Below are 15,000 nucleotides of genomic sequence, written 5' to 3' on the forward strand. Positions count from 1 at the left end.
ACGTCACTATCAACTTTGTGGCGGCGCCGTGTTCCGTCAGCCGCCGATAGATGGCTCTGCGTGTCCCTCTCCTCGCCTCTTGTTACTCCTCGCGCCGCCTCCACCGCCGCCGCTGCTGCCTCAGAGATTGTGTTGATCTAGTCTTGCGCTCTCTCTCTCTCTCTCTCTCTCTCTCTCTCTCTCTCTCTTTTGTTTAGCTGTTTTCTAGTTTTTTTTCTGTTTTCTTCAATAATTTTTCTTGCGTTTCGATTTTTTTTGTTGTGATTTGTTTCTTTCATGTGCTTTCATTTTTGGCTCATACTTTTTGCTACTTGGTACGGAATCGCGGAAGAGAAGAAGAAGAAGAAGAAGAAGAAGCAAGGTTTACGGATTAACAAAGCAAGCGACAAAACGAAGAAGAAAAAAAAAGTAGAAGACGATGACGACGAAGAGGAAGAAGAAAAGAAGAAGAATAAAAATAAGAAAAAGAAGAAGCAGCGAGGTTTATGGACTAACAAAGCAAGCGACAAAACGAAGAAGAAGAAAAGCAGAAGACGACGACGAAGAAGAAGAAACAAAGAAGAAGAAGAAGAAAAAGAAGCAGCGAGGTTTATGGACTAACAAAGCAAGCGACAAAACGAAGGAGAAAAAAAAGGAGAAGACGAAGAGGAAGAAGAAGAAACAAAGATGAAGAAGAATAAGAAAAAAGAAGAAGAAAAAAAAGAAGTAGGAAACGACGACGACGAAGAAGAAGAAACAAAGAAGAATAAGAATGATAAAAAGGAGAAAAAAAGTAGAAGACGACGACGAAAAAGAAGAAACAAAGAATAATAATAATAATAAAAAAGAAGAAGAAAAAAAGTAGAAGACGACGACGAAAAAGAAGAAACAAAAAAGAATAATAATAATAAAAAAGAAGAAGAAAAAAAGGAGAAGACGACGACGAAGAAGAAAAAGAAACAATGAAGAATAAGAATAATAAAAAAGAAGAAGAAAAAAAGGAGAAGACGACGACGAAGAAGAAACAAAGAAGAATAAGAATGATAAAAAGAAGAAAAAAAAGTAGAAGACGACGAAGAAGAAGAAGAAACAAAGAAGAATAAGAATGATAAAAAGAAGAAGAAAAAAAAGAAGACGACGACGAAGAAGAAGAAACAATGAAGAATAAGAATAAGAAAAAGAAGAAGAAAAAAAAGAAGACGACGACGAAGAAGAAGAAACAAAGAAGAATAAGAATAATAAAAAAGAAGAAGAAGAAGAAACAAAGAAGAATAAGAATGACAAAAAGAAGAAAAAAAAAGGAGAAGACGACGAAGAAGAAGAAGAAACAAAGAATAAGAACAAGAAAAAGAAGAAGAAAAAAAGGAGAAGACGACGAAGAAGAATAAGAAAAAGAAGAAGCAGGAAGGTTTAGGACTAACAAAACAAACCACACAACATTCTCAAAGTAGCCGCGGCGGTACATTTCAGACACACCCGACTCCTTCATTATGATCCTTATCCTTATCATTACTATTAATCATGTCACTGTTGTACACCTACTTGGCGAGAGAAGCAAAACAGATTTTAATTATGACGGAATTATAATTTTCGAGTATATTTCCTTACGAGAGAGAGAGAGAGAGAGAGAGAGAGAGAGAGAGAGAGAGAGAGAGAGAGAGAGAGAGAGAGATCAGTTACATCTGCACAACGTTGAATAATAATTGTACTTGACAAGAAAAAAAAAAGCAAAGACGCCAAGACAAAATTAGTACACACACACACACACACACACACACACACACACACACACACACACACACACATACCCCCCCCCCTCTCTCTCTCTCTCTCTCTCTCTCTCTCTCTCTCTCTCTAATTACGTTCACCGCTTTGCACATTTTTAATAATCAGTTTCTTTCTTCAGAAGTTAACAAAATGGATAACCGCACTGAGGGGATGGAGAGGGACGAGGAGAGAGAGAGAGGAGAAAAGTGGAGGTACAGGAGAGGGAGGGAGAAATGACGGAGGGGAAAAATAAGGGTTACATAACGTTTGGAGGGACACAAATGAGAGAAGAGGAGAATGTGGAGGAGAGAAAAGGCATGGAGTTTAGACAGAGGAAAGAAGAAAGAAAGGGGAGGTGTAGAAGGGGAGGAAGAGGGGGAGGGAGGAAAAAAGAGGAGGGGGGGGGTTGCAGAAAACTTGCAGGACCATATAAGAGGAAAGAGGAGAATATGGAGGAAAGGAAAGGAGAGAAAAGGTGTGGAGTTAATTTAAGAAGATGGGAAAAAGGAAGAAAGTGGTGTTTGAGGAGGAGGAAGAAAAGGGTGGGAAGAAGGGAGGGAAAGGAGGGAAAAAAAAGGATGTTACAGAGCATATAAGAGGAAAGTGGAGGATGTGGAGGAAAAATTGGAGGGAAAAGGAAGGTGAGGAGCTAAGAAGATGGAAAGAAGGAGGAAGGGGAGATGAAGGATGGGAAGAAGAGGGGAGAGAATAGGAGAATGTGGAGGGAAGAAAAGGAGATAAAAAGAGGGGAGATGAAGGAAGGGAGGAGGAGGAGAACATGGAGGAAGAAAAGGAGAGAAAAAGAGGGGAGATGAAGGAGAGGAGGAGGAGGAGAATGTGGAGGAAGAAAAGAAGACAAAAAGAGGGGAGATGAAGGAGGGGAGGAGGAGGAGAATATGGAGGAAGAAAAGGAGAGAAAAAGAGGGGAGATGAAGGAGGGGAGGAGGAGGAGAATGTGGAGGAAGAAAAGGAGAGAAAAAGAGGGGAGATGAAGGAGGAGAATGTGGAGGAAGAAAAGGAGAGAAAAAGAGGGGAGATGAAGGAGGGGAGGAGGAGGAGAATATGGAGGAAGAAAAAGGAAAAGAGAGGTGAGGAGTTAAAAAGAAGAAAAGGAAGAAAAGGGAGCTGAAGGAAGGGAGAAAGAGGGAAGGGGAGGGAAAAGGGGGGGGGGGGTGTATGCCTCCCTCCTCGGTGATGGAAAAGAAGTCAATATCGCCCTTAATGTAACGGGGCGGAGGGGCGAGTTTGTGAAATTAAATCCATATATCACCTGTTACTTTACCTGTTACCTCTCTCTCTCTCTCTAAGAACTCGTATGTGCTTTAGACAGACGGTTTTGCATTATTCTATTTATTTATTTATTGTTTGTTTGTTTTTATTATTCGTGTTTTATGGCAAGGTTTTTATATCGTTAGGACCTTTTTTTATATTTCACATTTCTCGTCCTTTTTTTTTAATTGTGGAGGTTTTGCTTGTCGATTTGTGTGTGTGTGTGTGTGTGTGTGTGTGTGTGTGTGTGTGTGTGTGCCTGTCTGTCTGTCTGTCTCTTTGTAAATTTGTTTGTGTACGTTAAGTCCGTCTCTCTCTCTCTCTCTAAGAACATGTATAAATTTTTGAGAGGCGATTTTGCACTATCTATTATATATTATTTGCTTCTTTTTTTTTGTTTATTATAACTTGAGAAAATTTTGCTGGTCTGTTTGTGTGTGTGTGTCTGTGTGTGTGTCTGTCTGTCTCTTCGCACATATGTTTGTGTGCGCTGTGTCTGTTTCACTCACTCTCTCCCCCAATCACATCACATCTCTCTCTCTCTCTCTCTCTCTCTCTCTCTTTCTGTGTCTCTTACCCCGTGCTATTTTTCATCAGCCGCGCCGGGCCTATCACACAATCATCAGTCAAGAGGGGGACAAAAACACATTGAAAAAACACATTGAAAAAAACACATTGAAAAAAACACATCTCCCCCTCGGCGGACGGTGATAATCAACCCCACCACCACCACAACAAGTTAGCTGCACCGTGTTTTCAGCGCTGGAATATACGTGTGTGTGTGTGTGTGTGTGTGTGTGTGTGTGTTGGGAAAGGTATAGGTGCGTGTATGGTGGGCAGGTACGAGAGAGAGAGAGAGAGAGAGAGAGAGATCGACTCGGGTGTTAATTGCCTAATGGTTGTTAGCGCGTCTGAGGTTGTTAAAGATTACTCTCTCTCTCTCTCTCTCTCTCTCTCTCTCTCTCTCTCTCTCTCTCTCTCTCTCTCTCTCTCTCTCTGATAAACAATATTTTTTCCTTTACCGTTTTTTCCCGTGAATGGGTGACGCTGATAGTGTTTTTAGTACGTCTCCTTTATCCTCGCTTTTTCCTATTTTCACCCTTTTCATCATTCCCTTCCCTATCTCTTTTTTTCAACCTTTTCTTTCTTTTTCCAAACTTATTTCATTTTTTCCCTCCGCGTCTGTCGATATACCCGATGTTGACGTGGTGTGCTTTTTTTTTTTGTTCGTTTCTATCTATGGTGTCTTTTTTTCTCTTATTTTTTGTTTTGCTATCTATCTTTTCGTTTTTTTTCTCCCCGTTTATTTTCATGCTGTGATTCGAAACGGGATCCGAGACGCGTTCGAATCCCCCAATGCGAAACTTTTGAGTGATTTTTGTGAAGCTTCGTAATGGCTGAGGTGGATCGTCGGTGGCGTTTTGTTCTTTTTTTTTGTTAAATTCGTAATAAACTTCTGCATTCGTCTATTTCCTTCTTTTCCCCTTTTAGTCTAACTTCATTTTTTTCCTCATTTTATTTTCCTTTCAATCAAAACACAAACATTAAAAAAAATCAAACACAAAACAACAACAAAAACGGAAAACGGATGGAAAGATAACACACACACACACACACACACACACACACACACACACACACAGACACACCAAAAATAAAAAAAAGAGGCAGACGCATTCATGAACGAACAAGGCAATTCTAAAATGTCTCCCCATCAAATCACAGTCACCTCGCGAACCAACCAATAAGCTGTATAAATTTGACTCCCCTCTCCCCTCTCCTCCCCTCCCCTCTCCCTTCTCTCCTCCCTCCTCCCATTACCCTTTCCTCTCTCCACTACCCTATAACCACTCCACCCCTTCCCCCCATCTTCCGCTCTTTCCTCCCTCTTTCCTTACCCTACCCCCACAGTTTCCTCCCCTCTCCCCCTTATCCCCACCTCTTTCTCTCTCCCTTTCCTCCCTCCACTCCCATTCCCTACCATACCTTCTTATACTCCTCCTCCTCCCCTCTTCTTTCCTTCTTTCCTTATCCTACCCCCACAGTTTCCTCCCCTCTCCCCCTTACCCCACCTCTTTCTCTCTCCCTTTCCTCACTCCACTCCCATTCCGTATCATCCTTTCCTATACCCCTCATCCTCCCCTCTTACCTTACTCTACCCTTTTCCTTTCCTCCACTTACTCCCCTCTTCCCCTCTGCCCTTACTCTCCTTTCTCCCTCTCCCCTACTTTCCTCCACTCCCTCTCCCCTTCGTGAATCGCAATAAACCTTGCAATATTGTAATGGCGTCGACACGTCCTCAACTTCCCCCCCCCCCAAAAAAAAAACAAAAAACACGTAAAATAAACCACCAGTGAGTAGAATAATGAGGGTTTGATTTGGTGGTGGTGGTGGTGGTGAAGGGAGGAGAGGAGAGGAGAGGAGAGGGAGGGAGGGAGGAGAAGTCTGGCGTTGTTTTTCTCCTCCACTGTAGAAACATTAGACATATCTCACTTACGGGACGGTTCTTCACACCTTTACTCAGTCCCGTCTTCTCTCTCGTACTGTTCATTTTCCTGCCCCCATTTCGTCCCATCCTGATTCTCGTACGGTTTTCTAGTCCTCTGTCTTATTCCGTCTCTGTATGTTTTTTCGTCCCCATCTTCTCCCGCGAATGTTTTTTTTTTCTCCCTTTCGTCCTGGCCCGTCTATCTCTCGGTACGGTTCTGCTTTCTGCTTTTCGATCCATCCTGTCCCCAGTACGGTTCTCTTGTTACCTTCCCTGATTCTTTATGTTCAGTCTCTTCCTTCGTACGGCTTTGCTTCCTGTTTCCCGTCTGTTTTCCGGTACAGGACTCTCATCCCTTCCCTTCCCTTCTTCCCCTTCCTGTCTTTTTTCCTCCTCTCCCATCTCCATAGTTCTGTCACTCCCTCTCTCCGTTTCTGTCTCTTTTTGTCCCGATCTACTCCTCGTACAGTTCCCTCAGTTGTCTCGCCCCCTTCCCATTTGTCTCTTTTCGTCCTCTCCCGCCCTCCGTAATTCTCTCCTCTCCCCCTTCCCTTTCCTCCTTTCCCGTCTCTTTTCGTCCCGTCCCTTCCCCCGTACGGTTCTCTTTCCCCCCCGTCCCCATCCCATCTGTCTCTTTTCTTCCTCTCCAACCCTTCGTAATTCGCTCCCCTCCCTCCCCTTCCTGTCTCTCTGTCCCCCTCCCTTCCCTTCCTGTCTTTCTCTCCCCCCCCTCCCTTCCTTCCTGTCTCTTTTCGTCCCTTCCCCCGCACGGTTCTCCCCCACCCCCGTCCCATCCTGCCGGCGGGACGGTCGCTGCCCAGTTAGTATACGTGTTAATGGGAATTTTATGGCCAGTGTATTGGATTGTAATATTTTATTTGCGAGAAAAGGGGAGTGTCACCGTTTTATTTTCAGTTTCTCTCTCTCTCTCTCTCTCTCTCTCTCTCTCTCTCTCTCTCTCTCTCTCTCTCTCTCTCGCTTTCCCTATGTTTTTTTCTTCATTTTTGTTATCGAGGTGTGTGTGTGTGTGTGTGTGTGTGTGTGTGTGTGTGTGTGTGTGTGTGTGTGTGTGTGTGTGTGTGTGTGTGTGTGTAGGCCGCTGACAAAGGTGTAATTAATCACCTGGTGAGTTGAGGTGATGATGATGTCACCTTATTTATTGGGGCTGAAGGGAAGGGAAGGGAAGGGTTGAGAGAGTACGGGTAGAACTGGATAGGGTACGAAAGGGAAGGAAAGGGAAAGGAGAGGAAAGGAAAGGGATGGGATAGGAAGGAAAGGAAAGGAAGGGAAGAAAAAGGAAGGGAAGGGAGAAGGAAAGGTAAGGTAAGGGAAGCAGTGGAAACGGTATGGAAGGAAGGATACAACAAAGAAAAGAAGCGAAGAGAAGTAAAGGGAAGAATGGAAAGGGAAAATGGGAAAGAAAGGAACAGGAAGCGACGAGAAGCAAAGGGAAGGGTTGAGAAGTAAAGGGAAAGGATGGGAAGGGAAGGGGAAGAGAAAAGAAGAGCAAAGTATGATAGGGTAAGGAAGGGAAGGGAAGGGAAGGGAAGAAGGCACCAAATCCCAAACAAAAGCGATATTTTTCACATTATTGATTTTCTCTCTGTAATAAAAAAAAGTCACGGGGCCGTTTTCTACATTATTCTCGACGACAAAGATATTCCCCAACATTTAAAACCCAGAGGAGCATTTTCTTCCACAGTTTAACACAATTTCCTTCGCACCTTCAACAGAGCAGGTGTGACGCTATTTTTGTCTGCTTTTCCACAAGACACAAACGCAATTATTTCCCTCGATATAACCAGAATTTTTTTTAAGGTCGTATTAGTATTTATTAAAAGTTATGTGACTACTTTGGTTTTTCTTATTCCATTTAACTGTTGGATTGTCACAAGTAGACATATTACAAACTCAGTCATATGATACGGAGGATTTTTTAACCGTCGTATTAGCATTCATTAACACTTCCGTGGCTACTTTGGTTTTTCTTTTTCCATTGAAGTGTTGGACTGTCACAAAGTAGACATATTATAAACTCAGTCATAAGATACACTGGATTTTTAAAAGTCGTATTAGTAGCCTCTTCATTAACATCTCCGTGACTAGTTTGGTTTTGTAATAAATTTTTTAGGGCGGGGTTGGTTAAAAATGGTGGATTGTCTCATCTTTTTTCTTTGCTTTTCATCCCTTCTCGTTCCTTTCTCTCGCATTTCCCCTTTCATCCCTTCTCTTCCCTCTTCTTCTCTGCCCTTCTCTTCCTTATTCTCTCCAGCCTTCCCTGCTATTTCCACTGCTCCCTTCCCTAACCTTCCTTTCCCTTTACATTTCCCCTTCCATCCCTTCTCTTCCCTCTTCTTCTCTGCCCTTCTCTTCCCTCTTCTTCTCTGCCCTTCTCTTCCTTATTTCCTCCACCCTTCCCTGCCATTTCCACTGCTCCCTTCCCTAACCTTCCTTTCCCTTTCCTTTTCGTACCCTAATCTGCCCTTTCCGTACTTTCATTCCTTCTCCTCCCTCTCCTTCCATTTCCTCCCTTTTCCTCAAGTCGATTTTTATTTTACACCAAAGGAAGCAGCTCACGGGCACAACCAAACACAAACAAAAAAATACCGCTACGCACTTTCCCTGTAAACAAAAGTAGAGAGGAGTGGCCGAGAGAGAGGTGTCTTAATACTTTCCTCAGTCGTAAATAGGAATATACAAAAATCAAAACCAACTCACCAAGCCTAGAAAAACGGGTTAGAAAAGACACATCAGCCACGTTATTGTTGATGGAGACTAACACGGCGTTTAAAAATGAGGCGACGATTTTTACGGGGAATCGAAACCTAACCACAGGAATCTCTATACACGGGGAAGATTATTTCGTTTATACTCTCAAGGTGTGGTGAGTAGTTTTTCTGTTCATTTTTAAGGGAGATTAATTCCATTACTCTACACACATGGGATTGAAACCTAACCTAAGGAATCTCTATACACGGGGAAGATTATTTCGTTTATACTCTCAAGGTGTGGTGAGTAGTTTTAATGTTAATTTTTAAGGGAGATCAATTCCATTCCTCTACACACATGGGATCCAAACCTAATTATAAACATCAGCCTTTGGCCACGTGGAAGATTATTTCATTTATACTCTCACGATGCTGTGTGTTAACTGTTTTTCCTGTTCACTTTTACGTGGGATCGAATTCCTTTCATCTATACACAAGGGATTGAAACCAAATTATAAACATCAACCTTTGGCCACGTGGATGATTATTTCACTTATACTCTCAAGATGCGGTGTGTTGAGTGTTTTTCCTGTTTACTTTTACGTGGGATCAGATTCCTTTCATCTATACACACGGGACTAGAACCTAATTATAAACATCACGAAACAGGCATTTATACTTTCAGGAGGCGGTGGGCTAATTGTTTTGGTTCACGCTTTTACAGAGGATCGAATTCCTTCTTTTTACACACGAGATCTGAACCTAATCCTGGACCCGGACATAAATATTTTCACATACTTTCAAAAGGCGAGGAACTAATTGTTTTGGGTTACACTCTTAAGAGGGGGATCGAATTCCTTTCATTTATACACACGAGATTTGAACCTAATTACCGCTCTCTTAAACAACACTTCATTTTTTTTACAAGGAGAATCGGAACCCACAATTACCGACACAAATACCATCCCATTCTCCTCCCCTCCTCCCCACCACCTCGCCCAACTCTCATTAATACACTTGAGATTTAAACGTAGCCTTCTTAAACGACACCTATTTTTTTTAGAAGGAGAATCGGAACCCACAATTACCGACACAAACACCACCGCCTCCACCACCACCACCGCCACTAACTCGCCCGTCCGCTAAAATGGCGATTCTTAGCACCTGGCCGACACAAACACGCTGAATAAAACACGAGGGGAAGACGCGGCGGGCACTTATTTTCCCCAGTGACACCCTAGTCCCTCTCACACTCAATACAACCTTCCCCTTCCCGCCCTCCTCACCCCTTCCCCTCCGACGTCCCTTTTCTTCTCTCCCCTTCTCTTCCTTATTCTCTCCACCCTTCCCTGCCATTTCCACTGCTCCCTTCCTTTACTTTCCTTTCCCTTCCCTTCGTACCCTAATCTGCCCCTTCCCTACTCTCATCCCTTCTCCTTCTTCTCCTTCCCTTCCTCTCCCTTCCCTTCCCTTTCCTTCCCTTCCTTTCCCTTCCCTTTCCCTCCCTTCCCTTCTCTTGCTTTCCATTCCATTCCATTCCATTCCTTTCCTTTCCCCTCTCCCTACAATGATATTTACTGGCGATGACAAGTCTAGTTCGTGATTTGACCGTGGTGAATTACACACACACACACACACACACACACACACACACACACACACACACACAGGCCACTACTTCCTCCTCTTCCAACTTCGTCTTCTTTTCCTCCTCCTCCTCCTCCTCCTCCGCTTCCTTCTTCCCTTCCCTTCCGTCGGGCGGCACAACAGAGGAGAGGCAATGACAGACCTTCACAGAATCACTGACCACAAGCTCTCATTTCCTGTGACTCAGCCTCTCTAAGACCGACTCGGGGGGCCACGCAGCCTCTGTAGGAACCCATAGGACCCCTCAGCACCCCTAGGAACCCTGTACTCATAAGGGGAAGGGGGAAAACAGGGGGGAACAGGGGGATATGCGGGTACGAAGAGTGAGGGTGAGTAAGGGGTGGTTCCGTGTAGCTGAGGGCGTTGTGGCTAATAGTATTACTCCTGTGTGGCCGGGCGCTGTGGCTTACGTCTCCGCGCCGCGCCAGGGCAATAATAAGAGTGGAAATGAGACAGTGTTTGTGACTCTAGCGGCGCCGCGGCAGAAAACACGAATTAACAACTCTACGGAAAAAACGGAAAATACAGATTAAGAAGGTGATGAAAAATCCGCCGCCGCGTCTTCGGGAGGGGAGGGAGAGGGTGAGGGAGCGAGAGCGAGAGCGAGAGAGAGAGAGAGAGAGAGAGAGAGAGAGAGAGAGAGGACGGGGGTAAGGAAGTTAGAAGTAAAATGAGGGATGAAAGAAAGTTTATAAATAGATAAGAAATTGGAAATAACTGATTATCCAGACAGAATTAACAGTTTGAGGAGGAGGAGGAGGAGGAGGAGAAAGAAGAAGAAGATTAAGAAGAAGACAACGATGACTACGACGAAGAGGAAAGACGAAAATAAAAGACCAATAACGAAAAAAAAAAGGATGACAACCAATTCCACCAATAAATCAACCAAGAAGACAACCAATTCGAAAACCACCTCCAGCACTATAACAACCAACAAATGACCACCTCCTTAACTAAACACACCAAAACCAACCAACTTCTACCTTTCAACCACTCCTTTCCATGCATACCTTTCCCCACAAACCTCACCTGTCCTACCTAACCTCACACCTGTAATCAACACCTGCCTTACCTGTTCTACTCACCAAGCCTCTCTTCCATACATAGCCAACACCTCTCCCCTTCACTCTTGCTTCTTTCCTTCAACCATTCTCACCTGTCCTACCTAATCTCACACCTGTAATCAACGTTCTCTTACCTGTTGGTGCAGCATGACGCTTTGGTGGTGCATGAGCGACTGGATCTGGGCGGGGTTGATGAGTTGCTGGTGCAGGAGGTGGGACATCTGCTGCAGCGCCGGGGCCATGATGAGGTTGTGCAGCCCCTGATTGGAGGTGGGAGGCCCGACAGGAGCGCTGGCGGCATGCAGGTGAGGGGACAGTCGGCTGGCGGGGGTGTCGCGCCCCTCCAGAGCTCTCGCGCCCCCCAGCTCAGGGCTTATTCCGCCTTCTGAGGCCTTCCTGGTGGGTCCCTGCGGAGGAGAAGGTTGTGGTGAGTGACTGATAGATAGATATAAAGATAGATAAATAAATAAATGGATATATAGAAAAAGATAGAAAAGGAAGATAGATAGATAGATAAGTAGATAGATAGATAGATAGATAGATAGATTGATAGACAGATATATAAATAGCTGGGTGAAAAGGGAATGAATTGAAAACATGGAACAAATATAAGAGATAACACACACACACAAAAACACACACACACACACACACACACACACACACACACACACACACACACACACACACACGCGCGTTTCTGAATATCATGCATTAGGGTTGAAACTGATTAGGCAAACCCCCTCTATTTTCCCTCTTCCTCTCCCTTCCCCTCTCTCTCCCTCTCCCTTCCCCTCTCTTTCATTTATCAATTATCAGGAAAATAACATTACCAGAAAAGATCACTTCAATTTCATGCCCTTTTCAATTTCTCTTTTCCTCTCTCTCTCTGCCCACAATCAATATATATTTTCCGAACATTATATTTTTTTCTTTGTCGTTTATTGTTATTTTTTTTTCTCTCGTTTATTGTTATTTTTTTTTCTCACCTGCCGTCACCCGGAGGAAAAAGGTAAACAGAGACAAGATTAAAGGTGAGAACAGAACAGGTGGAAATAAAACAGACAGAAGAATAGACAGTGAACAGACAGGCGTTGATATGTTGTGTTTGTCTCTCCTTGTTTAGCTGTCTCTCTCTCTCTCTCTCTCTCTCTCTCTCTCTCTCTCTCTCTCTCTCTCTCTCTCTCTCTCTCTCTCGTACGTGTGGTGTGATATGTCTGTTTGCCTGTCTGTTTAACTGTCTCCGTTTGTCCGGTTGTCCCGTCTGTCTGTGTCTGTCTGTCGCTTGAGGGGGGAACCAAGTTGCATGTGAAGAGGGTGTGAGAGGGAGAGGGAGAGGGATAGGAGAGGGAGAGCTTTGTTGGGTGAAGGCGAAGGGAGAGGGGAGAGTAGAGGGAGAGTAAAGGGAGAATAATAAGGGTGTAAAAGGTGTGTGAAGAGTGAGGGCAGTGTGTGATTGTTAGGGTGAGGGAGGGAGGGTGAGGAGGGGAGAGAGGGAGAGGAGGGATGGGAGGGCAAGGGAGAGCAGGGAGAGGAGAGTAAGTAGGTAAGTAGTTTGGACTCGTGACTCATCTCAACCTATCGTTTCGTAACCTTCAATTGCCTGGGTAAGGTGGATGATGATGATGATGATGATGATGATGATGATGATGATGATGATGACGAGGCTGAGGAGAAGTTAAAGAAAAAGGAGGGCAGAGATATAAGAGTGAGAGATAGAGAGGGAGAAGGAGAAAGAAAAGAAAGAGAAACAGTAATATTAGTGGTAAGAGAAGAAGAAAAGAAAGAGAAGAGTAGAAACACATAAACATACATATATAGAAGGGAAAGAAGAATGAAGAAGAGTAGAAGGGAACTGAGAAAGAGAAGGAGGAGGAGGAGGAGGTGAAAATGAGAAGGAGGGAGAAAAGAAACACCTGTACACCTACACACCCACCCACAAAGAGAGCATAACAGAACAGCAGCAACAACAAAAATCCCCCTCCCTCTCAGCCTCCCACGCTACGCCAAAGACCATCAACAGACGACCTAGACACTTAGCAAAGACTCCAACTTCTTCGTCGTCGTCTTCTTCGTGTTCCCCAATTCCATAAAAGAATTTAGATCGCATTGTGTCAGATTGCCTGGACGGGGCGACAAGAGGCCACTGTTGAACTTTCCCCAAGAACCGCAGTGTTGCCAGACAAAGATCACACCTTCGCCAGATGCCCCCCTTAATACACACCTTTCCCTTCACGCTGACGGCCACAAAACACGTAAAAGGACACTGAAGAAAGCCTCTGGAGGACCTACGCGCCTCAGGGTCCCAGGGGCGTAAAGACCAGGGCAGAAGACGGCAAGAGTGGGCCTGGTCAGCGTCTGGTTAGGGCCCATTAGTGACCCTTGTCAAGACCATCGCTAAGAGGTCAATTAGGACGGTTCAGGTGACACCCAATAACGAGCCTCACTGCATCCTGGAGGGGCTAAGGGCGGGAGGGGGTAAGGGAGGGTCCTAGCCGCATGTGTCCTGTACGGGGATTGGTCAAGGCCGCCACACGGGTCTCTGAGGTGCCCAATAGGAGTGACCCGCGACCCCCTGCCAGGCGTTGATTGGCTGCGTCAGCGCCTCCAACTCCGCTTCAGCACAGCGCTCAGGAGGTTTGCTGAGGCCTGAGCACCCGAACCTTCACCTTCTGTCTTGTCCCTATCTGTCCCAGCACCGCCTTCTTGTTCTTGCTCTTGTTGTTTTTTGTTCTTCTTTCACTTCCGACTTCTTTTCTTCCTGTTCTTGTTCTTCTTATTCTGACTTCACTGAGGAAGCCATTGTGTATTTTGAGGTTCGGTCATCTATTTTTGCCTCTACTTCTCGTCTCTATCTTCCTCTTTTTCCTCTTCCTCCTCCTCTTCCATCCTACTTCACCGATTTCTTCTTCTTCTTCTTCTTCTTCTTCTTCTTCTTCTTCTTCTTCTTCTTCTTCTTCGTCCTCCTCCTCCAGAAGAGACGCAACACCACAGATTCTCTTTGGCGGAACGTCTTTGCATCAATATCCCTGAGTAGAGGAGGAGGATGAGGAGGAGGAGGAAGAGGAGGAGGAGGAGGAGGAGGAGGAGATAAAAACGAGTAAGAAATAAACATCATATCCACTAAGTCCTTCCTCCTACCCTTCCACCCCTTCCCCATCCTCCATCCCATCCTTCCCATCCTACCCCATCAGCTCCGCGGGACAGGTAGAGGCGCCCATCAGTTTCCAGGGGCCAATTAGGGGAAGCTTTACGACCCAGGGACATCCAGGGAGCTCACTCGGCGCCAACAGTCTTCAGATGAGCTTCTAATGCAAGTCTTGATAAACGCCCAATATTTTTAGCCATATCGGGGAGGAGGGAGAGGGGGAGGGGGGGGAGGGAGGAAAGGAAAGGGGAGGGGAGAGAGAGAGAGAGAGAGAGAGAGAGAGAGAGAGAGAGAGAGAGAGAGAGAGAGAGAGAGAGAGAGAGAGAGAGAGAGAGAGAGAGAGAGAGAGAGAGAGAGAGAGAGAGAGAGAGAGAGAGAGAGAGAGAGAGAGAGAGAGAGAGAGAGAGAGAGAGAGAGAGTGGGTATTTTGTCTGTTTTAAGGAAGAAAATTTTGGATACTGGAAAAAAGAATTGGGAAGAAATGATGAAAAAACACGTTTATTGTGTTGTTTACGTGCTCTAGATTGAAAATGAATGAAGGAGGAGGAGGAGGAGGAGGAGGTGTAAGGACGTGATTACAGGTGAGACATATAAACGGGGAAAGGTGAGCACACACACACACACACACACACACACACACACACACACACACACACATTCCCCCCCCAAATACACACACAGACACACATGCCCCCCCACCACACACACAACCATCCCCCTCCACACACACACACACACACACACACACACACACACACACACATCAGCCTTCGTGTTAACACCGCGGCAAGAATTTACAATGGAGAAGTTTTTGTATTGATTCTGGCGACGACCCAAAGTGGGGAGTTAACATTTTGTCATCCACCCTTAAAGACGCGGCTCCGGGGCGAGGCGGGGGAGACTGGGGGGAGGGTGGAGAACGTAGCTTGG

The 15,000-nt window shown here is 45.1% G+C and overlaps 1 protein-coding gene across 10 annotated transcripts in view; it reads right to left on the reverse strand.

Moving 5' to 3' along the window:
• The window catches only part of LOC126985418 (forkhead box protein P1-like), a 483,883-nt gene that overhangs the window by 36,006 nt on the left and 432,877 nt on the right, over positions 1-15,000 (reverse strand). For all 10 annotated transcript variants that reach the window (XM_050840267.1, XM_050840268.1, XM_050840261.1 and 7 more), the window contains one exon: positions 11,057-11,329. In XM_050840267.1, the coding sequence (XP_050696224.1) occupies positions 11,057-11,329 (273 nt within the window). The remainder of the gene's footprint in view (positions 1-11,056; positions 11,330-15,000) is intronic.

Source organism: Eriocheir sinensis, chromosome 59 (assembly GCF_024679095.1).
Source record: "Eriocheir sinensis breed Jianghai 21 chromosome 59, ASM2467909v1, whole genome shotgun sequence".
In the NCBI taxonomy this organism is placed as follows: Eukaryota; Metazoa; Arthropoda; class Malacostraca; order Decapoda; family Varunidae; genus Eriocheir; species Eriocheir sinensis.